At 37.5% G+C, this 24,785-nt stretch overlaps 2 protein-coding genes across 3 annotated transcripts in view; one reads left to right on the forward strand and one right to left on the reverse strand.

Moving 5' to 3' along the window:
* Positions 1-360: 360 nt before the first annotated feature.
* LOC117300294 (potassium/sodium hyperpolarization-activated cyclic nucleotide-gated channel 2-like) lies at positions 361-8,708 on the reverse strand. Its single transcript, XM_033784030.1, has 11 exons — positions 8,657-8,708; positions 7,997-8,192; positions 7,382-7,571; positions 7,082-7,239; positions 6,105-6,180; positions 5,206-5,355; positions 4,633-4,851; positions 3,594-3,740; positions 2,393-2,633; positions 1,654-1,749; positions 361-485 (listed from the first exon to the last, which is right to left on the reverse strand). Exons 1-11 carry the CDS (start codon positions 8,706-8,708, stop codon positions 361-363), a joined length of 1,650 nt encoding a protein of 549 aa, XP_033639921.1.
* Positions 8,709-10,291: 1,583 nt separating this feature from the next.
* Positions 10,292-24,785, forward strand: part of LOC117299831 (partitioning defective 3 homolog) — a 99,949-nt gene continuing 85,455 nt past the window's right edge. The window contains exons 1-2 of one of the 2 annotated variants that reach the window (XM_033783376.1): positions 10,292-10,449; positions 13,705-14,101. In XM_033783376.1, coding sequence (XP_033639267.1) covers positions 13,982-14,101 — 120 coding nt within the window. In that variant the 5' untranslated portion in view covers positions 10,292-10,449; positions 13,705-13,981. Of the gene's footprint in view, positions 10,450-13,261; positions 13,434-13,704; positions 14,102-24,785 lie in introns of those variants that run through there. The other variant, XM_033783374.1, reaches the window with a different exon arrangement.

A 24,785-nucleotide genomic window follows, 5' to 3' on the forward strand; every position in this document is an offset into this window, starting at 1 on the left:
AATTCTTTCAATTATTTCTTGATTCACTTGGAATTGATTCTCTATAATTTATGATGTTTAAATTTTTTTAATTTCTTGCAGTTCATTCCTGTTATTAAGTTATTGATTCCTAATAAGTGCATTGATTACCTTGATTTGATTACATTGATTACCTTGATTTGATTACACTGATTACCTTGATTTGATTACATTGATTACCTTGATTTGATTACATTGATTACCTTGATTTGATTACATTGATTACCTTGCTTTGATTACATTGATTACCTTGATTTGATTACATTGATTACCTTGATTTGATTACATTGATTACATTAACTTGATTGCATTGATTACATTAACTTGATTGCTTGATAACCCTCAGTCTTCAGCAGATTCAAAGAGGTCTTCTGTACTTTCTTCAGAATTACTTTGCAGAATTTTCTGCAGTCGTTCCTTGGCTACATCTGCCATCATTCCTCGCACGTCGGGATGCTCGTCTAAGACTGATCAGAATATACAGGGGGAAAAAATCAAAAAGATTTACGTAAGTGTCGTGGCCGAGCGGTGTAGAGCACCGAATTTAAACTCTGGCGTTTCTGATCAGCAGAATGTGGATTCGAATCCCTGGTCGTGACACTTGTGTCCTTAAAGCAAGACACTGAACCATTGCTAACGTAAAGCCGTTAGTTCCATGTGTAAACGCATGTAAAAAAAACCAGTGCACTTATCGAAAAGAGAAGGGGTTCGCCCCGGTGTTCCTCGCTGGATTGGCATTATTATTGCGCCACAGCACCTTGTAAACCATTACATGGTGCTTAAAAATTAGGTCTTTTACTCAAAATTCGCCCCACTCCTTGCAGTAATAATATCTGGCGCTTTGTATCCTTTGGCAAAAGGCGCGTTATAAATACGGTTATTATTATAAATTAAATGGTTGAAATGATGATCATAAGTCAAACAATATGAATTTAATAGAGAGATAGAAGGACAAGTATGTCATTGCAGAACCCACTGCTAAAAATTCAAAGTACAGGATTCAGACCTGCCTCTAGCTACTGGGCAATCTCGGTGGTCTAGTTGGTAAGACACTGCTTCAGATTGGCAAGGGTTTGGGTTTGAATCCCACCCGAGTAATTTACCTGTGATTTTATTCACTGAACTTGAGAAAGTACTGAGTATACAGTGCTACCAGGCATCGGTGTAGGGGTTAAACCAAAGTTCATATTCTTAAACCTCGATGCAAGTTTAACATCTATTAAATCACTGCGGTAACTGCTGCTAAAATATAGGATTGGAACTGCCTCTGTTAGCTACTGGGCAATCTCGGTGGTCTAGTTGGTAAGACATCTGCTCTAGATTGATTGTGGGTTAAAATCCCACCCAATTAGTATGCCTGTGATTCTCACAGAACTCGGTGGAAACTCTAGTATACAGTGCTTACACACATCGGTGTTGGAGTCAAACCAAATAATGGTCTTTATTCCCGATGCATATTGAACAATTTTTTATTTATTTTAGTTTTATTTATTTTTACTCAACATCCAATAGCGCAAGCGCCACTCACAGGAGGGATAAAAATATTAATATTAAACATTATAAAAACAGTAAAATGTAACAATCAATTAAGGAAGTGAACAAAACATAAATATTGAACATCTACTAGATAAGTACCTTGATTAAAGCTCTCTCTGTTGAGGCGGTATATGTCACAGGTAGTTGTTGTTACAACGGATGCAACGCGGCGTTCATCAATCAACAAAGCAATCTCTGCAATAAATCCACAATTATTCAATTCACATTTATGTCCCTACTGTCAACTACACAGCATTACAGAATGATCCATATACAATTTAATAGCAAACAGAGGGGTGTAATGTTTATACAGGGTGCGTTCAATTAGCTTTCCTGTGTCGACCCCGTGATCAATCGGGTGAGCCCCTGACAAGAGCTAATTGGACGATCACTCACTCTCTCGTGGTGATGTCATGCACCATGGGCCAGCCCAGAGTGACCTCTTCCACAAGCAAGGCACTTGGAGCTGACCAGGGTGAGCGCTGCATATGTTGTCAAAGCTATTCAAACGTACTGGGTGCAGATCATGGTCGACCCAGGGAAGCTAATCGAGCGCACCCAAAGTCAATAAAAAGGAAAAGTATGGAGGCAGATTTGATAAACCAAGGATGTAGACAAGAGACAGAGACAGAAAATAAGAGGACGTACGAAAATGATCAAAACAATAACAACAACACTAAATCAACTAAAATGAAAATATGATGTTGTATATGAAAATAACAAATGATGATAAACCTGGCAAAGCAGTCAATGGATTATAGTTAACAACACAACAAATCTAAGACCAAATAGAAAAAAAATAAAACATTTCTGCAAACTTCTTATCAAAAATTCTCACCACCAAAATGGTCTCCATCCTGAAGTTTGCCAACCACCCGGCCTTCGACTTCAATTTGTACATTTCCATGCTCAATGAAATACATGCTGTTGCCTTTACGACCAGCCTTTATGATGGTGTCACCCTTCAAGTAGACTTCAAATGTTAGTTTCTCGATGACATCGACGACGTAGTCCGGACTTCCTTTGTTGAGAAATTCTACTTTGCTGACGAGAGAGCGAAGACTATGTTGTATGATCTCCTTTTTTTGGAGAAAAACAATTTAAATTATGGCAAACCAAGAAAACATGTTAATTTTATGTCCCAGTCGGATGGGATGTAAAGCCGTTGGTCCCGTGTGTTGTGTATTGCACGAGAAGGGGTTCGCCTCGGTGTTCCTGGTTTGATTGGCAGCATATTGCGCCACAGCACCTTGTAATCCAATAGGTGCTTTAAAAAGTAGGTCTTATACTTGAAATCGTAGCTCTTCAAACCTTGCAGAAAAACTACTGTGCACTTTGATACGGCCCTTTAGGGGTGTGTTAAAGCGCTATATACGAACCAAGTATTATTATATCATAAACCTCAAGGGTTGTGGTTTATTATTTGATATCTGAAATAAAAATTTGCACCCCCTTAAGGTGATCCCCTGGCTGCCGCTTCCAAAGTTGTATCGAAAACTTGGGTGTGATCCCTGGTTACACGGCAGTTAACGGTTGTATGGCTTCTGACTGGTACCCTGAACAAAGATATTGACTAATAGGGAGACCCTCAACATATGGCTTGTCAGAAACCTCAGTTGGTAGAGCGCCGGTACGCTAACCCAAAGGTCGTTGGTTCAAGTCCTGCTCCAGTAAATTTTTCTTTGTTCAAACCAATAACTTCTATATCATCTTAATTTTGCAATCAACTGCTATAAATACCATTGAAACGATTTCTGTATCATTTGAAAATTCATGATCAATAAATATTTGAATAGGAATTGGCTTTTGTGGTTATTCTTCATCCGATTGATTGCTGTAATATATTGATTATTTCTTCTCCTGAAGACGATCAGAGCATACTGATCGAAACTTTGAGTTGTCAACCACTGGTTCTTTTCAGAACCAACACTACTCAAAAGAGATTTACACATGGTGTTACCACGTAAACCTCTCTTTCCACCATGCAAAGTTTCAAATCCTGTTTATTGATTATTGACTAATTAATTGACATTACTCACCCTTCTTATTGGATCATTCTGCTCCTGAAGAATCTCATCCTCATCAAAAAATTTCCGCTGGTAACGATGATCGTAGTAATCCAATACGCGCTTCTGTGTCTGCCCTGGTATTTTGCGATAACGCATGTATTCCTTGACTTGGTTGATCTATGCAAATAAGTTAATAGTAAAAAACAAATATCTCTAGTTAGAAAACACTTTCATCATAGGCTTGTGCACACAAATTTTACAGTGTTAGCACATTAACATTGACAAAATTGTTGAAGTCATTTGTTAATAGATTTTAAATTTTTATTGGGGATAAAGAATTTTAATTTGGGGTTATGGGTTAAACCATTTTTTGGTCAAACTCACTCTTCAACATCTGGAATGGTTATTAGCTTTTCAAAAATTAAGAAATCAATATTCATAATAAGTTGTACAAATTTCCCGACGGTCTACTGGCTGCAGTATAAATTGTCAAAGGCCAGTCTTCTTACTTGGTGTATCCCAACATATGCACAAAATAACAAACCTGTGAAATTTGAACTTAATTGGTCGTCAAAGTTGCGAGATAATAATGGATGAAAAAACTTTCTTGTCACACAAAGTTGTGTGCTTTAAGATGCTTGATTTCGACGCCATGATTTACTTAGAAACTAATAATAAATAATAATAAAAAGACTTGTAATGCGCACATATCCACCCTGCGGGGTGTTCAAGGCGCAGTAAAAAAAAAATGCAAAGCATTTGAATCCCTTTGTATGTGGTTAGAAAGATGTTTTCAAAGTAGAATATAATGATCCACACAAATATGCCTAGAAATTGCATGGCTTTCCTTATATGTCATGAACTAACACGGCACGCAATTTTGTACAGTCAAGTTTTTGAGTCCATAAAATGGCCGACCGTGTTAGTTTATTGCAAAGTATAAGGAAAACCATGCACTTTCGAGGCATATTTGTGTGGATCATTATATTCTACTTTTAAAAAATCTTCAATTGCTTTTCATGGACCATCTCGCCCGATCCAAGGCAACGTGTTCCTTAAATAAGTTTACCTTTTCATTGTAGATTCTGCCTGATGCACCTATAGATAGAAGCAAAGTGGCCATTTGGCCAACAAAGCCGGCATAAAACGAAGCACCTAGTGTGATACTTATAGTAGCAGCCCACATCTCGATCAGGTTTTGTGGTGTATGACGACCAAATCCAATACCAAGCATGTGACTGATGGCTGTGAAGAAAGCCCAGGAATATTGATCCCATTTATCAGCATTCTGGAGATATTAAACAAAAGTATTACTTATTCATGCATTTTGCTTTTAAGGTGAAAACATTTAATTAGAAAGGACCGATGGTATAAATAAATGCGCAAATTGTTTTATGGCCTGACGTTTTAACCCTAGCAGATTCTTTCTTGAAGGCTAAAATGTTTCTAATGTGGTTAGACCTTGCCAAAAAGGACTATAATTCAAATATGTTCAAAATACTGAATCCAAGGTTTATTTTATTGCATGCACATTCTTAAAAAGGGTTTCTTGTTTTCAAAAACCAAACGATTGTATTACTTTGTTAAAAATCTATTACTTTGTTAAAAATCTTCATTTTCAACCGAAGGGCTCAGTTTTTACCTCAAGACCACTAAGAGTCACCCAACTGTCCGGCGGGAAATCTTGAGCGAATGCGATGAAGAATTGAATACAACTATTCCAATGAATCACAACCAGCATGACCAGACTCAAGTTGATTATCCGGATCACTGCTCCTTCTACACTGAAGATCTGACAAGATTGAACAAAAAACGTGAACGATATCGATTTAAAAAGTTTTTTCCCGTTTGCTTACTTATCATTTATATTTGCTTAGTTTTAGTATAAAGCGCTATATAAATGTAACTATTTTTATTATTATTATTATTATTATTATTATTATTATTATTATTATTATTATTATTATTATTATTATTATTATTTCATTTTATCACAGCATGCAAAAGAAAGATCTCATTTTCCTTTGTGCCGGTAACTCCTCAAGCCGGGCTACGTCCCGTAGCCTTAGATCTCAAGGGTCTTTCTCAGGATCCTCGCTGTTCCCAAAAATTATTATTATTATTATTATTATTATTATTATTATTATTATTATTATTATTATTATTATTATTATTATTATTATTATTATTATTATTATTATTATTATTATTATTATTATTATTATTATTATTATTATTATATTATTATTATTATTATTATTATTATTATTATTATTATTATTATTATTATTATTATTATTATTATTATTATTATTATTATTATTATTATTATTATTATTATTATTATTATTATTATTATTATTATTATTATTATTATTATTATTATTATTATTATTATTATTATTATTATTATTATTATTATTATTATTATTATTATTATTATTATTATTATTATTATTATTATTATTATTAATAAAATCTGCCGCTCAATGCCTTTGTACAAATCAAACGCTGGAAATATCCATCACAATGTTAACTCACCTCTTCGAGTTTGTTGACATATCTCATGAGTCGAGCAAGACGCAGCAGTCTTAGAATCCCTAAGATCTTGGCCAATCTAATTAGACAACAATAAGAAACTTATAAGTAGGATTTTAAACTTGGTGCATGGTGGAAGTATAACTAAGAGAGATTTGCAGTAACACCATGTGGAAATCTCTTTTGAGTAGTGTTGGTTCTGAAAAGAACCAGTGGTTAACGACTCAACGTTTCGATCAGTATACTCTGATTGACTTCAGGAGATAATAAATTCACTTCTAATCATTAATTTAAAAAGTTTGTAATTTGGCAAGAGGAGGTGGTAGAGGGACAGAGCAGCATGCTGTGAAATATAGTTTAGTACAACTGTCTCTACACCAGGGCAAAGTTGTATAAAGCTGTTAGGCAGAAAATACTGCTTAGTATTTTATTTGCTAAGCCAGAAATGACTGTATAATGACGGTATAACTGTCTCTCCACCAGGGCCCAATTTATAAAACTGTTTAGCAGCAAAAACTGCTTAGCAATTTGTTTGCTAAGCCAGAAATGATGGTGTTATGACGGTATAATCATCTTTACACCAGGGTCATATTGTATGAAGCTGCTAGGCAGAAAATACTGCTAATCAAATTATTTTCCCAGCCAGAAATTTGTTTGGCACCAGTCGCAACAATGAAAACTTTATGGAATGCTGGCTGGTAACCTGTTTCTGCTGAAAGATTTTCCTGTGCTTAGCATTTTTTTGTGCTTTCAGGCTTATTGAAATAAGGCTCATGGCTCAATTGTATAAATCTTTGTAGCAGAAAGTGCTGCTTAACAAATTTCTTCGCTAAGCCAAAATTGAGTGGGGCACCAATCGCAACAATGTAAACTTTGGGATTGTTGGCTGGTGTTTTTGCTAAGCAAGATTTGATTGTGCTTAGCAGGGTTTTGTGCTTACAGGCTTTACGGGGGTGGGGGGGGGGGGGAGGATAACCTACCGGAATACGCGGAGTGTTAGTGCAGTGGAGTCCGATGTATATCCCTCAGTACCATTTATGAAGATGTAGATGTAATCAAATGGAAACGATGAGATCAAATCAGGAAGGAACCAAGCTTTTAAATATTTGCCAGCGATTTTTCTTCGTATTATGATCACCTTGAGTAGACAACAAAACAAAAACATCAAGTTACATTTGATTGAACTATGATAGTAATGATGATGATGATGATGATTATTGTTATTATTATTATCATTATTTCTAATTAATGTTTTTCTTTTGTACACCAAGCCTACATACCCGTTCGTTCTTTTGATCGATAATTCCAGTAAAGAAATTAAGACAAATATCAATCATGAAGAAACTGTCCGTGAAGCAGTTTGCTACGGTCCAAGATGCTGAGAATTGATCACTGTAGAAAGCGATGTTGATTGGTAGAATAATCAACGTGATGCACATCAATAGAACCATCCACATGTCCCAACACCAACTGAAATAACAAATGGATTGTATTCATTAATGTCACGAAAATATGTTATACATGCTTACAATAATTTTTTGTGGCTTGTTACTCATTTCTCAAAAACTCCAGCGCCACAGCAAGCTTTCTCTACCATCATTATTTTCAGACTGTGTGAGTTTAATGTGTAGCTGCTAAGCACGAAATGGGTGGGGCACCAATCACAAGAATGCAAACTTTATGGAATTTTTTTCTTGTAACCCGTTTCTGCTAAGCGATAGTTTTTCTGTGCTTGTTTTTGTGCTTACTTTATGAAATTGGGCCCTGTATGTGTGTTACAGTTCCTTGAATGAAGAGAAGGTGTTTTAATTGTTTTTACTACAACTACAACAACAACAACAACAACAACAACAACAACAACAACATAATCAACACCATCAATAGTATTTACGAACCGAAAAATACTGAGTGGATGAATGACAAAATGGCGGAATTTCTGCTGCCGAAGTTGCTCATCTTTGAGTGCTTTATCGCTACGGTAAATTCTCTTGACAAATCCTTGGTTTGAGGCACGGAATAAAGTCCATTTACGGGGTTTGTTCATGGGTTTCATCTTGACTCCCATAGCGGCCAGGACGTCACTCGCAAGACCTGAGTCATATCAAGGATTTTAATAATGGAAAATAAGTTTACTGTTTAGACATTTATTCCAATATTGGCAACAACAAACAAAAGCATCAAATGCAATTCAAGCATTATACATTCTCCATCATCAATTGAAACACAATTAAAACATGGCTAACTACCAACATGAAGGGAAAATTTGAAGTTACCCTGGGACAGACTAGACAAAAACAGACTGACAGATGAGACCAGCCAGATAAGTCAATAGGTTCATGAGTATTTTATTTTTGCATTTCCAAATATATTGGCAAAACAGGGAGACTGCTAACATAGGCGTAGATAGCTCAGTTGGTAGACCGCCGGTGGGAAATTTAAAAGCGCGTTAGTTCAAATCTCGCTCTGGTAATTTTTCTATTGGTTCAACCCCAAATAATTTCATTACAAAATCTTTCTGATATAAATTTCCAGATAAATATTCCTCAACAACTAACCCGCTGATTTTCTGTCCGATATCACATTGACTGCCTTCAATTCCTCCGCCATCGTGAATCGGAATAAAAGCTACCTCAGATCAAAGTTACTTCAAATCACTTGCTCCCATTATGGAAGGTTTGAGTCAAAAAATCTAGAAGTTGACCATAAATGATGCCTTGTTTGAACGGGAAAACCACTGCCGTCCGCACCAGCAGTGTGACCCAAAAGAATTGTAGCCGTAGTGCACAAACAAACACCTTATAAACTATGCAACGCACAGACTTTATGTCGACAAACAAAGTAAACGAACATTCACGCAACCGCGCGTTGCTACCAACTCAGACGCGCATCACTGAAATACCATTCATGACGACATACATATTAATGACGTCATAATGGAAAGACTGAGTCGCATTTTTCTAAAGATTTGGGGAATAACTTTGGACTGTTAACATAAAATGAATGAAAACATTTGTTGAAATTGAAACTCGAGTTAGCAAGCGGTAATGCCGGCATGTCACATGCCGGCATGCGTCCAAAACCGGCATTTTGACGAGACAAAATATGACATTTAATTGAAATCGTTTGAAGAAGGGTTATGGTCAAATAGGTTTTTCTCAAGTTATGTTCATTTTGACGCAGGATAAAACGAATGAACTTTGAATGGATTTTGTTAATTCATTGTTGTTCCTTCCTCTATGCATGTCCTTAATAAACCACGGACGAAGGAGGAATTTAAGCTCTCGTCAGCGCAATGCCTTTCCGAACTTCGCTTCATCAATACACTACAGCACCTTAACTCTCTACTTATCTCGTTCGTGGGTTCATAGCCTGGAGCATGGAGTAGAGCAGGTTGGGGGTAGAAATCTATACCTCCATGATTGGATTAAACACGGTAGAAAGCTTATCTTCAACCGAAAACACAGCCATAGAACGAACGACCCTTGAAATTTGATTTAGTAGTCTGATTACACGCTATTTATTTATGAAAAATTACCGATTATTTTCGAAAGTCAGTCACCGAGTCGGTCCATACAATGCGGTAGAACCCCATCTGGTCAATATTAATAGACGAGATTTCAGCTGAACACTACCACGGTCTGACCGTGAAGGTGACCGTGAAGGTAATCTTTTTTTCACAGGAATCGGGTAAGTACTGAGTACACAATGTGCTAACACAGAATGAAACGCACATCGAAGCACGGGTAAAGAAATGTTTTTATTAATATTTATTTCAGAAAACTCGGTTCATGGGTTGTTGTAAAGTTGTGTGTATAACTCCCAAGTTTAATGTTATAAACCCATCGCTCAGACAAGTTCCTTATCGGTTTCAAAGTCTAAAAGGTCCTAAGCTATCCGGAAGCATCTAAATCACTTAACCAGATCGTCGAATTCTTAGCATGGCGTTGGTAGCTCATTAGCAATTCCCAGTATCCCCAGTCTGTACGGGAACTCCACACAGTGACTACAGCTAGCAATAGGCGTGACCTAATCATCTGTTTATCTCTGACGTCAGCAGCTACTTTAACCAATCAGATACCTCTGGGTGAAAGTGGTCACCAACTAAGTCCTTGAGGGTTTTGAAGTCCCTGTGGATAGTTGTGTTAATTTCATTATATTGGCAAAGGATGTGGGTATAGCATTAGAAGTAAGCTCCATGGTGGTAGTTTATAGCATCATTGCTTGGTGGTGAAAGCGTCTTGCTCAGCATTGATTAGTGAATTGAAAACAAGACAAAGTGACGAACGATCCTTCAACTGGAACAACTGAAGTAAAGGAGAAGAAAAGGGTCTACGTTTCATTGTACAAGGTAATGAAACTTATTTTTGTACTATACTAATTACACATACTTGCACCGCTGCCTTGAAGTTTATTGTTTTGCAAAGGGGTTTTTTTTTCGGAGTGAATAATTCGACTGCCTTGAGCAAGGATACGGATATTGTGGAAAACACAGTTTTTGCTCCCATTTACAACAATATAAGTATACGTATGTATAAGCCTGTTGCCGGCCTGTAGATGCTATTTTTTCAAAGTGAAAGGTTTTCATAATTCCTAATTATTTAGGCAACACTTTATTTGTTCTTTTAACCTTCCGATTCAGAAAAACAAACGCAATGGTTTTATACCTATGTCCATACTGTGTGTATTATCGCTCCATGGTATTATAATCTAAGAGTGTAGGCCTATGTTATGATGACACAGTAAACTGTTAGTGTTAGTTATAATTTCATATTCAGCATGCAAGGATTTGGTTATTTGCACCACGTGACACGCTAAAAGGGTCGAGAGGGGTGTTATTATATGATTTCATGACTGGCAAAGGTCCAGAGTAAACTAGTTTCCAGTCTGTTCATTATTTATAGCACACACAGAGCACCGACCGATCCCATCTCTGTGCCGGCCGGCACTCCGCCGTGCCCTGTCGGTGCCTCGCTCGGGGCGTTACGGCCCCATCACCCACCCCCGAAACAACTCTGTCAAATCCATTACCCTTTCTCGGTAAATCTGATGATGATGACGATTTGACGATAGGTCTCGTGTTTTCCTTGAACCTTGTAAGGTCATGTAGAAATATCCTCGAGCAAAAGGTTAGCAAAATGGTTACACTTAATTCCAGACGTCCCTAAAACCATGGAGGTAGAAAACATTGTTTTGCTGCGGCCAGAGGCACGAGTGGTTTTAGATATCAATTCCCGACAAATTTCCTTTGTTAATTTAGTTGGTTTGCCATCATTTTCATACCACTACATGATTTCAGACAGATTCAACCATGATTCAAATGTGCTTCCAAATAAACGGATGTAACTTTTGATGGACACGGCTCATGTTGTTAACATAGCAGGGATGCTACCCACCTGTTGTCATGTGACAAAACACCTGTTGTTGTTTAGTTTAATTTAACTCAGTTTATTGACGTGTAAAAAGACTTTTGATTATCAGCTATTGTATCTGCTTCGATGGGTTTGTTAATTGTTTTAAAAAGGGAGTTGTTTTCTGGGCGATTATCTAATCAGTGGGTGAATTGGTTTTTGTCATCACACCAGAGTAAATGAAGCATGTACTTGAGAGTAACGACTTGGGACGTCTTAAGATAATAGCTCGTTACCATACCTTCTTACGCCTTGGTCCGCTGGCTGTATTTTTTGTTCGGTATGCCATGATGCTTACATTGGCAGTCTCACTAATTTGGCCCAAAACCGGCTGCGCCCACCACACTACAGACTAGGCCCCTGTATTTATCCTCCAGGTGTGACGTCAGATGTTCAGGCTACGCCCACACCGGCTTTATTGTTCCATTCTTACACCCGACACAAATCCATTATAAACGCTTGGAAATAATTATAACATTTGAATTTTATTTTTATTTTATTTGATTGAATTCATCATCATGCGTTTGTGATTATTAAAAATCTTTAAACAATAACCTGATGTTTATTAGGCCTTATCATTTCTTCCTCCATGGCCTAATATTTTTAAGAATCAAAGCAAAACATGCATTGATTTACTAATACAACCTCTGAAAGCAAACTGTTTACAAGGGAAAACTTTTAAAACGAAAGTAGTTGGTCCACCGAGATGTTCATAATGTATTGTTTCTTTCATTTGAATCTAAACGCATTGCTGGTTGCGAGAGTGTACCAGCCTCCGATATCACTGGCAGCCAGAGTCGTTGGCGAAATGGCGACGATAATGGGCGGTCATGGACCCCCGGATTGTAATTTAACGCTTGGGGACAATCTTCGCTTATCTTCATACCGTGGACACACTTTGAAAACAAATAATTGTCATCAGAGGTACTATCCAGTAACCGTTGTGTAACATCCCCCGAAGCGGAAGATTGTGCTGGGTGATGAGGGTGAAGATGATGGGTCGAGATGGAGAGTTGGCGTGACAAGTTTTCCTCCACCAGCGGCAATTTTTAGTTTAGTCATGGTGTCACCGTTGAGGAACTTAGTTTGGAGTCGTAGCTGCTCACTGTCTGTCGCCAGTTCATAAAAACTTCGTGGTTGTGCTTAATTTGTGATTATTTGGCGGGAACATTAATCTGTCCGCTCAATGGAGGCGAAAAGTTCAGCAGACGTTACTTTTAGAATTGACACTTTTGGGTGGAAGGGGATTTTAAATTCGAAAAGAAACAGAGGTTAATTGTGCAGCGACTGCCTTTACTGTCGTGATCATTTCAGGTATAAAAGTCTTGCCTTGTCTTTCGTAAACCTTGTCAAAGTTAAACGGGGAAAAAACACCACTTTATGCTCCCGTTCCATCCAACAAGGAGCCAAAACTTGGTAAAAACGCCCTCTATCGGCTTCACACACGAAGGCTTAACTTGGACGATCTCAAAAAAACATGTGGTAAAGTATCTTTCCGCGTCTTCGCATCACTTGATTTGAGCATTTTGAGCGTCACTTTTAACTCTAAACAAGCTGCAGTGATGTTATTATAACTTATATTTTACCTTTTTATTATTATCTGCGTCATTTAAAGAGGTTGCAAAATACATTTTTGTGTGTGCTGTTTGTTCAAAGTTCTTTGAATTTTACCTGCACTGCTCTGTTTACGACAGGTGGTACAATTAACCCCTACTTATAAAATGGTATAATCCGTTTAACCACAACTGACGAATGGATGTCGGAAGTTTGGTTTCCTCGCAAAAGGGTTCGTTACCTAGCCACATTTACCACTGTTTTAACATACTTTGGGATTTGCAGTTACTGGTTTCCTCTTCATATGGATCTTTGTAACATTTTGGAATAAGATGGAGGATAGAGTCGAAGTGTTTCAGTCAGAATTCTGGTGAGTTTGACGTGCATATGTGTGAACGAAGATGTGATTTTTGTGTTGTCTTAAAAATACAATTCTACACACACCGACTGTTTAGCTCATTGACGCAACGAATTTTTGTAGGAATTCGTTTTTCCTTACTACGAATAGTGATTATTTGAATGAATGGCCGTGCTTAATTGTTTGACCATCCAATGTAAACCTATTTTGAGCTCTTCACAGAAACACCTCATTCATAATTTGTGTGCAAATTGAGTGATTTATTTTGTGTTTTTCTTGGTAGACACACCGACTGATTGTGAAACTGGCTGGACCGGGTACAAAAGTACAAGGACTTATTGTCCGTGAAAAAGGAGCAACCCGTGTGTGTGACTCAGCGGTAAAGAACGCCTGAACAACCCACCAGCTTCGTTCATCAAACCATGATCAAACATTCCATCGTGGGACATTAAAAATCAAGTTTATTGTTTTAACTGAAACTATGCAGCAGATTAAACATTTCAACCGATGAAACATCAAGACTTTTTGTGAATGTGTTGAGATAGTTTTCCCAAGCCAAGATGAAGGTGACAGTAAGTTTTGGAGCGGTGCGAGTGGTGGTTCCGTGTGGGAGTGGAGACATTACTGTGACTGAATTGATGGACAAATCGGTACAAAGGTACCGAAAAGCAACAGGCAGGGTAAGTGAAATAGTTTTCAATTAATTACCATAGTTTTCCTGTAAACCACACCCAATAATACAATATTTTTTATATACTTACAATCACTATTTTGAGTATCCTCACCATTTGATCGAATTGGAAAGAAAAGAGCTTGTCATATAATTATTGAATTCCACCAAGTTACCCCCAGTCCCTACTCCCAACTTCCGTTGTCATCTCCATGTTCGTAGAAACGATAGGCGAGCAAACCTTGGAGTTCTGGAAAAGTACCCACAACTACTATTATTTTAGTAATAGTTAATACTATTATTACCCAGTCCCCAACAAATATAGCTACCCAAATTTATACAACAGTTCTGCAACCTCGGAATACAGAGTTAGTTTCCTCAAGTCATGGTTTCCTCAAAGGCATTTTGGCGGGTAAAAATTGCCCCTACCTAATCATGGAGGTAAATTAAGCAAGACCACCAAATACCTTGCTACTGAGGTATGAAGAATATTTTATTGGGCATTGAACTTGTACCTTGGGTATTTGCAACCTTAATCTCCTCCATTAAATCCATCCCATGTCTGGGATTGAAAGGTTAAAGGTGACTCGGAAGATTGACTGGATACAAGTTATGGTAATTGAGAGATCACAGGTCAATTGAATAAGTAACTGCCCAACAAAGGTTTAGGTGAAATTACATGAATTGTTTCTATGGCTATTAATATCCTCTGGATTTACTCCTAGAACTATGATTATGAGAGGTTCGTTCTGTCGTCTCAACCTCAAGGAAGCATAGTAATCTGGATTGACCTTAATAATACTGTGAAGTCATTTGGTGACTGAGTCAATTTTGCAGTAACTGTTTCCAATTTCCATCCGGAATTCCTAAAATGTTTTGTCAAATTTTGGAGATTCAGCAAGCCCCTAGGACTGTCTACAAAAGTTCAAAAGATACTCTATTTAAAGTTGTAACCTACCCTGTAACTTTCAGTAGTGGCTTTGCACATACACACATGTATAGAAAACAAAAATAGCTCAATCAAAGACTTTATTTGTCAATGAAATAAAATCTGAGTTTTTTTAAATTCTAGCTTATAATACAAAAATTCAGAGCGCAATATGGTTGGGAGTTGGAACCAAGTTGGTCCTGAAGGTTTCACAGTTGCGTTTTAGAGAGCATTTGGACTATAAAAACTAGCCTATGAGTGTGTAGGGCCCCATAGGTCTTGTCTTCATTTCTTTGCAAACTTAATGACAACGTTTTCTCATTAGTTTATACTGCAAACCAATATAATAACCAGAAATTTTACTGACCAACAAGTTGATGTGAGTCTATTATGCATTGACCAGGGGTCAAAGTTAAGCTGTGAGTATGGTTGATTAGAACAGAGGTTGTTTGTTTCCACATTCAGACTAGACTAAAACTCCCTTGTGACATCAGGCTAAGTGGATCTATTAACAAGCAAAGTCTACTTTATTCCATAATCTGGAGCCAATTTCACTCAAATTTAACAGCGATTGGCTTACAATTTGGCAGAAAATTTTACTCTAAAGGGAAATTTCCTATTGTAGTAACATAGGCCTACAGTATGTTGAACAGCCTTGTACATTTTGTTTTCTAACATCTGGTCCAAATTTCATGGCTCTGCTTACCGGGTCGCGGTGTAAGCAAATAATCTGGTCCAAATTTCATGGCTCTGCTTACCGTCAAATTTTGTGCTGACGATCACAATTCCCTGCTTACACGCAAGCGCTGAATTTCTGCGCTAGCCTTGTAGGCCACTTACCCGCGAAATACGCTTGTAGTAAGCACAGAATTCCCTGCTTCTGTAAGTGCCGATTCTGTGCTTACTGTAAGCAGATCCATGAAGTTGGGCCAAGCTCTTACAGAAGCAGGGAATTCTGCATTATACCAAGCGTTTTTCGCGAGTTTGCAGCAATTTTTGCTTTTGCGTGCGTAGTCCACATTATTACTAGGCATTCTTAACTCACATACCAAGCTGGCATGAAACTTTGCGCTCGCCCTGTAAGCGAAGAATGACGATTGCAGAATTAAACGGTAAGCAGAGCCATGAAATTGGGCCCTGCTGTATCCACTGGTGTCATTTTATGCACTATTGAGCTTCAACTTAATAAACCAAATGAGTACAACCTCCACCATTCAGTGTACTTTTTGATTACATTTTGCATGGTACATGTAACACATGTGTCTGATATTTTTTTAGTTGGGAACACAAAATAATAAGGAGTAGGTTCTGCTTGAGCAGTGTTCACAGTTCAGTGGAAGGATCTCGTGAGAAATCGTTCCTCATGAAATTACTCTCGGCAGGAATAAGAATTTTATTAAATCCTGTCTGCTGGATGCACAAACACCGTCAAGCATTTAGGTTATTTCTTTTTAGCTTTCCTGTTATTTCTGAGTATGTACATGTTATAGAAACTTAAGGTAAATAATGTAAAAAATAGGCTAGTTGTACCAGGTTTTCATTGCCAGTACATATCCAACATGTTAAAACCAGGGCCTAATTTCATAGAGCTGCTTTGAAATAAAGCAGATAATATTGCTTAACAATTGTCTGCTAAGCAGAAATGAGCAGTATACCAGTCACAAGTTGTACTTGCGACATTTTAGTAAAACTGGTAACCGTATTCTGGTTAGCATAATTTTGTTATGCTTAGCTACTTTTTGTGCTTAAGCAGCTCTATGAAATTGGGCACAGGGCCCTTTTTCATAGAGCTGCTAAAAGCATACTTGAAGCTAAGCAAAACAAAATGATGCTAACTAGAACAATGTTACCAGCCAAAGTACAATGTCACATGCACAATTTGTGACTGGTATCATACTCAATATTGCTAAGCAGGGAAATTTAAAGCAGCTCTACAAAATTGGGCCCAGAATTTGGAAACTAATCATTCAACTAAACCAATGGACTGTACAGATATTATTAGTTGTGAAAGATTTTAACCGGCTGCAAGCAAGTATGAATACCTGGATGAATGAAAAGAAGACATTCCTTGTTTTGGATGAAAAGTTGAATTGTTCAAAGGAATCAAAATCTTAAACCATGGTTGGTTGCGGGTAAATGCTTGCTTCCAGACTAAACAGCATTCTGCAACAACTGTGTTTTTTCCCACACTTTTGCAGTTTGTCTCAGAACATCGACAACAAAGAAATGTAAACATAAAGAATTATTCTTAGGAATTTTTGTAAACAAAGTCACCAAGGTTATGTGAGGTCATTATTGGTGTACACTACAAAGTATGCAGAGCTTGTTAGTCGATGGTCCATTGTACAGCAACTGTACATGTGGCACTACACATAATTGTGTAGGCTTGAGTGTACATAAATCTGAACTAGTGTAGTGAAAACAAAAAAACAGTCATTGTTGGTTGCATTCCTCCATAGGTGTACCAGTGAACGCAATTAAAATCCATGTGTACTCAAAACATATTTTATCTGTTTTAAAAATGATAAAACACATAAAGGCTGATCTTGATATTTTGTAAAGATTTGTACTTAATGCACACAATAAAGAACCAACACACACACACACACACAAAGAGTACATCAACTGAGTAATTTGCAAGGCAAGACACATTTCATGTCTTGGGCCTTCTAGGATGAAGTTGTGAACGTCAAATTGTTCACACATCTTAAACATGTAACAACAGGGTTCCTGAATACTATAAGCAGCTTTCCAATTACTTGCTACACCTTTTGGTCGATGATCAACCAAGCATTGCACCATCCCCAGGGTGTGTCCCATCCCATATCATGAGTCATCCAACCGAAGATGACTTATTAACATTTAACATCTTCCTCCCTACGCTGTGTACAAGAAGAGGCTAGTTTACCATCTGTGGTTACTGGGCGTATGATGTGATCTCACCATGAGCTTGAGACATGTGCCAAGTCATTTGTCCTTCAGTGTTGCAAATTAATAGGTGATGCAATATTGAGAGGTTCCGTTGTCAAAGCATCATCATTCATACAGACCTTGAGTTTCGTTCTTGAAGGAGCGCAGCAATTTTTTATCTGGTAAGGGGTACTCTTTGTGAGGAAAATGTAATTTGTATTGGAACTTTGCAAAGGGCACCACAGCAAGGACACAAGGCACCATAGCCCTTTTTTCCAAATACCAATTACCCCGTGTTAACTGTTGTAATAGGTGCATACTGGTCTAGCTAGCGTCTTAACTTGAGTGCAACATGTAGCTAGACCAGCATGCGCTCATTCATTGCCTACAGCAGGCATACCGAGTATTTGCGATAAATGTCTACGGCAATGCTGTTGGTGCTGTGGGTTAATATCGAGGCAATTTTTAGCAGATTCTTGAGAAACCTTGAATATATGATGGTTGAGACTGTTGCTTAGTCCTTTCTTATTCAAAACTACCTGTTTTTTTTTAAGACTAAAGATTAAATGTGTTTTTAAAAACCTTTAAGTTTATATTCCTACTGGTAGCCATTCCCAAGGTTGCCACTTATCAGGGCAGGACCAGCATTTTATTTCATCTCATCTCAATTTCAATAGTGTTGGATGTAGATAATTACCATGTGGAACTGATACAATATTACTATCCATGTACGTGTAGGTTAGACCATAGTGGTCCTTTCTGTATCATGGTTTCATGGTTTGACTTGACTCGCGTACCGTAGTGGTTTCCTGTTATTGGTACACAGCTGGCTGTGTGAAACTACAACTCTCTGTAAATGCTAATAATTAAATGGCTAAGTACTGTACAAAACGATGTTATGAAATTGACATTTACTGTACAGTTTATATATTATTAGAATACTTAAAAGTTTATTCCTTGAAACGATGACCCGACACAGTTACACAAGTAGTAGACAACGTAGTTATTTTTCAACCAGGCTTTTTAGAATTGGACTTGCCAACTGACCTTGCATTGTTTTGTTTTTGTTGAGTTAGTGCGGTTTATGAAAATGAGCACAATATTCTTTTGTGTTTGCGTTGGGTTGGCGAGATTAGAATTGAATGTTTCTTTGTTATTTGAATCAATGGATATTGGAACAAATCTATAGAATGCACCTGCTGTGTTTGCCTTCACCGGGCTGGGAACGTCAAAGTTGTACGTGGGTCACAGTCAAACTACTGCTCTAATTTTTTATTCTTTCTTACTTGGTCTAGACTATAAGGGCTGCCAACATAGGGCTACTAGTATTACTACATTAGATTATAGATAGCTCAGTTGGTTACGCGCCGACACGTTAAACCAGAGCTCGTGTGTTCAAGCCCCTCCCAAGTAAATTTGTCTTTAGTTCAAACCCAAATCATTCAAAATTTACCCAGTCAGTTTTTCCTTGTGGTTTATTATTTGATATCTAGGTGTAGACTTCTTTACAATTTGTTCAAGAATATGAATCAATATTGTATGGGCATTAAGAAGAGAAAGGATCTGGAGAGAAACAGGCATGCAACTCTTCCGCGGAATTCCACGTTTAAAAAAGAATGACATTCAAAAATAAATTTAAAAAACATAATAAACCTCAACATTTTCTAGGGTACCATTGTGGGTCTCATGTCCCGTGGCGTTTCGGCTGCCTCGCTCCGCACTTGTGTTTTGCCTTTGAAGATTTTCCTCTCTTTTTTTTAACAGGCAGTTGCATGCCTGGAGAAGTCTCAATTTGGTCCAAGAAAAATAATATTTTGTTTTAATATCCCTGGCCTTTAACTTTGAACGCTCAACGACATGCTTATAGGAAAATGTCAAGTTGTATTTGATTTTTGCAAAGGGCACCTAAGCAAAAGCACAGGCTGGGCACCACAGCAATGGGGGCTCAGCAGTGCTGGGCCCAATTTCGTGGCTCTGCTTACCGCCAAATTCTGCGCTCATGATCACGATTCCACGCTTACGTGCAAGCGCCGAATTTCTGCGCTAGCCTTGTAAGCCTAGAATGCCTAGTAACGGGGAGTACGCACGCGCAGAAGCCAAAATTTGCCGCTTACCCGTTAGCCGTGTGCCATAAGCACAGAATTCCCTGCTTCCGTATGCGCCAATTCTGTGCTTACGGTAAGCAGAGCCATGAAATTGGGCCCTGGTGCTCGGGGTTAATTGAAGGCTTGATAGGGCAGTTGATGTGAATGCTTAAATTTACATCAGTTGAAATGGTTTGCTGCTTGGTGTACATAATAAGCCCCCTAAGCCTCTAATGGTTAGAGCTACACCAGGAAACAAGAAGCAATTCAGGATGCAGTTGGCTTTTAATCACTTCCTGTTCTTTACAATACTTAGTAAAATATAATAAGAAGGAAGCGAAAAAACCTGTCCAGCCTTTATGTTTATTAAAGAGGATAGACTAAAATAAGCAATTTGCAATCCCATAGTGTTATACACATCTGCTCTTTTTAATATAGTTTTGTAGCAATGACCTACAGTAATTGTCCAGTCTGTCCTTTCTCTGTATTCCACTACAGTAGTAATTTCATTCCTGTGCAGTTTTAAATATTTATAAGGAATTTTTGTAAAACAATTTAGTGAGCTTTTTAATTGCATAATGCAATATTAAGAACCAGATAATAGATTTTTACTGTAAGCCTGTGTTTTCATAAGAGCGGTAGTCTTTGAACGAGGCAGAAGTCTTTCAAGATATTTGCGAGAGAGCTCTTTCGCTATCACTGCAACAGCACCTTAACGACTTGTCCACAAGTCTAGGGAAGGAGTGGTTTGCATTTTGTGAGGAAGCCTTTATCATCTCAGGATATTGATTAACTGTAGGCTTGCATCATACTGTACGATTTTAATTAGACTATAATAATACAAGAAAGAACTCTTATTAGACGTCTTATCCTTGAATATTTTAATGGTGGAGACTTTTGATTGAAGTTGGTTGGTTTCTTTTCTTACATTAGAGGTTATGAGACCTTTCATGTGCTCAAGTAATCAAACCTCCCGACCCTCCCTTTTCCTTTAATCAATCATGCTCTTTGCTCAGTACTGCTAAATCCATCACTAGAAGCTAGCTATGAGGTCATCCAAGGTCAGAGGTCATCTGGGTTGTCTTTGGGTTTTGCTGGTGCTTTCAGATGTTTATATTGCAGCATGAGATCGAAATTTATGAGGATAAATATTTACATTTACAATGTGCAGGTGTTATTGTCAACTGCCTGTTTCGAAGCGAAAGACCCGAATATTTTTGCAATAGTATGAAGAAGAAAAAAAACCTCAAATATTAATTTGATGTAAATAATTTAAAAACTAAAAGCAACATCTGTCTGTAATGAAAATACATTTTTTATTAATTTTCTTTTAAACCTCAACCAGTTTGTAATAAATTAATTGTTTATGAGACTGACACTGAGAATTAGCAAAATCAGAGCATGGATGAAGAGTTCTGTCTCCTCCATGGTCAGAGTATAAATGTTATGAGAACAATCTATTTGACATCAGTTTCTTCCTAGATGTGGTTTAGAGACACTGGAGACCTTTGGTAATTGTCAAAGACCAGCCTTCTCACTTGGTGTATCTCTACATATGCATAAAATAACAAACCTATGATTTTTTTTTACTCGATTGATCATCGAAGTGGTCACCCTTGTCACATAAAGTTGTGTCCTTTAAGATGCTTGATATCGGGACCTCAAAATCTACTCTGAGGTCTCAAAATTACTTCTTTCTCGAAAACTACGTTACTTAGAGGGAGCCGTTTCACAAACAATTATTATATATATGGTTCTCAAACAAGCCCCATGTCTGACCTTTTTGTTTACGCTGCCCTTTCCAGTAAGTAATTATTTCTCTAATTTCTAAAATAAACAATTATCAGTCCAAGGGTGGAAACCATTTGGTTCTAAACCACAAAGTGACAAACACTCTGGGTGTGATGATACATTAATTAACAATCTGCTGATTTGTTTTTTCAGTGTATTGCTAGATTATTTACATTGTTGAGACCAACCCTTATGTTTCAATATTGAATGTTAATTATACACAGTACACCAGGGAGGTATTTTCAAGGAATGTTGGAAAGATAAGAATGGAATTCTGGATCACAAACAGATTCATGGATTCAATAATAAAGCTATGTGATGTGAGCAGGCCTTAAATTCAAGGCACTGGAGATCATTGGTAATTACTCTAAATAATTGTTAGCATAAACAAATTACTTGGTAGCGAGCAATGAAGAGCTTTTGATAGTACACAACAGTGTGAGAAACAGTTCCCTCTGAAATAATGTAGTTTTTGAGAAGGAGGTAATTTTTTAACTCAAATATTTTTAAAAGACTTCAGGCCTGAAGCCATTCTCAGGCATCTGAAAACCAACAAGGGTGTCTTTTCTTTCATTGTTAGTCTCTTGCAACTTCAATGACCAATTGAGTCAAAATGTTCACAGTTGTTATTTTATGCATTATGTTGAGATACTTAAAGTGACAATTACCAAAGGTGTCTAGTGCCTTTAACACGGGGCACCCACAGCAATTACTGTTGTGCCCTCTGTATGGATCTGCTCTAATTGATATTTCACACATCATTGAAAATGCCTGACATCAAATACGGGCGGCTGAGGTGCTCTATGGTTTTAGCTTTATTACACAGCCTTGATCAAGGCTAACTTTCATATAATCCAGAACGATCTGATTCTGTAAACCACCTGTCATCAGTTGTTGGCCAATAGCAGAAATCTTTTAAATCCTCCATCCTGAAATGTCTCGTTGGTATGGTAGGCCCATCCAGGGAGACTAAACAGGAATAAGAACTGGATTTCCCTTGACTACCTACTCAATCTGTATGAAGGTTTTAGTGAAACTACATGATTGAAAACCCACTAACGTACTTAAACATTCAGAGCCCAGTGTCATAACGCTGCTAAGCAAACAATTCTGCTTAGCAAATACCTTGACTAAGCAAGAAATGACTGGGACACCAGTCTCAGCAATGGTAGACCAGAATTGGATTGCCCATGACTACCTACTCAATCTGTCTATAGGTTTTAGTGAAACTACATGATTGAAAACCCAATATCGTACTTTAACATTCAGAGCCCAATGTCATAAAGCTGTTAAGAACAATTCTGCTAAGCAAATATATTGACTAAGCAAGAAATGACTGGGACATCAGTCTCAGGAATGGTAAACAGGAACTGGATGTCCCCTGACTACTCTACTCAATCTGTCTGAAGGTTCTTAATGAAACTGCATGATTGAAAAACCAGTGGCATACTTTAACATTCAGAGCTCAATGTCATAAAGCTGCTAAGCAAACAATTCTGCTTAGTAAATACCTTGGCTAACCAGTCACAGCAATGGTAAACAGGAACAGGATTTCCACTGACTTTCTATTGTACTAAATCTGTCTGTCTGATTTTTTTTGATTTTTTAAGTGAAACTACATGATTGAAAAACCACTTAACGTACTTAAACATTCGCTGAGTATATACAAACTTTCAGAAAGATAGGTTATTGCAGTGATGGATTCTGAGACCCAATTATTTAGCACCTTGTAAGGGTTTACAATTAGGTGCTGTGGCACAATTTGCTTCCAATCCAGCCAGGAACACCGGAGCAAACCCCTTCTCTTTTCGATAAGTGCACTGGGTTCTTTTACATGTGTTACACAACACATGGTACAACCTTGCCCTATGGTACAACAAAGTAGACAACTTGTTTTGTACAATATATGCAGGCCAATTGTATTGAATCCCATGATTGAAAGAATGGTTTTAAAACGCGATAATTATCCGCACTTTAAAATATTCTGAAATTAATATTCATTTATGAGACAGCCTATCAATAAGGCTTGTCCCCAAATGTAAAATGCCAATGAACATTAAAAACTCCACAGAGCAACCGTACGTAAAATATCTGCCAGTTTGACCTTAGAGGTCACTGACCCTAGGTCATTGTCAATTGTAAGGTCATTCAGGAGCCTTGTAATTTGTAAATGTTTCATTTCTTTTGATTTATGATTTGAATTTATGGTTAACTGTCGAAGCCTTCCCATAACTTGTTTCAACAGTAAGGCTGCACAATCATCACTTTTTACAAAGTTTAACAACGTGTTAAATTTAGAGTAATAAATTAGTGGCTGACATGAATTCAGTAGTATTCTTGACAATCAAACTACTCAAAAACAAAGTAGTGTTTAAAGGCAGTGGACACTATTGGTAAATACTCAAAATAATTATAAGCATAAAACCTTACTTGGTAACGAGTAATGGAGAGCTGTTGATAGTATAAAACATTGTGAGAAATGGCTCCCTCTGAAGTGACGTAGTTTTCGAGAAAGAAGTAATTTTCCGTGTATTTGATTTCGAGACCTAAGATTTAGAATTTGAGGTCTCGAAATCACGCTTCTGAAAGCACACAACTTGTGTGACAAAGTGTTTTTTTCTTTCATTATTATCTCGCAACTTCGACGAACAATTGAGCCCAAATTTTCACAGGTTTTTAAATTTATGCATTAAGTTGAGATACACCAAGTGAGAAGACTGGTCTTTGACAATTACCAATAGTGTCCAGTGTCTTTAAGGGGCACAGCAATTACCAATAGTGTCCAGTGTCTTGAAGGGGCACAGCAATTACCAATAGTGTCCAGTGTCTTTAAGGGGCACAGCAATTACCAATAGTGTCCAGTGTCTTTAAGGGGCACAGCAATTACCAACAGTGTTCAGTGTCTTTAAGGGGCACAGCAATTACCAACAGTGTTCAGTGTCTTTAAGGGACACAGGTCAGGGGCACCTCTTTGAGGATAA

Source organism: Asterias rubens, chromosome 15 (genome assembly GCF_902459465.1).
Source record: "Asterias rubens chromosome 15, eAstRub1.3, whole genome shotgun sequence".
Lineage (NCBI taxonomy): Eukaryota > Metazoa > Echinodermata > Asteroidea > Forcipulatida > Asteriidae > Asterias > Asterias rubens.

What these genes read in the sequence shown, in the direction of transcription:
- LOC117300294 (XM_033784030.1), bottom strand. Translation starts at nt 8,708, where the DNA reads ATGGCGGAGGAATTGAAGGCAGTCAATGTGATATCGGACAGAAAATCA. An exon ending in TCGATCAAAAGAACGAACGG is followed by an intron (nt 7,240 to 7,381) that starts GTATGTAGGCTT and finishes TGTCTACTCAAG; the next exon opens with GTGATCATAATACGAAGAAA. An exon ending in CTAACACTCCGCGTATTCCG is followed by an intron (nt 6,181 to 7,081) that starts GTAGGTTATCCT and finishes TTGTCTAATTAG; the next exon opens with ATTGGCCAAGATCTTAGGGA.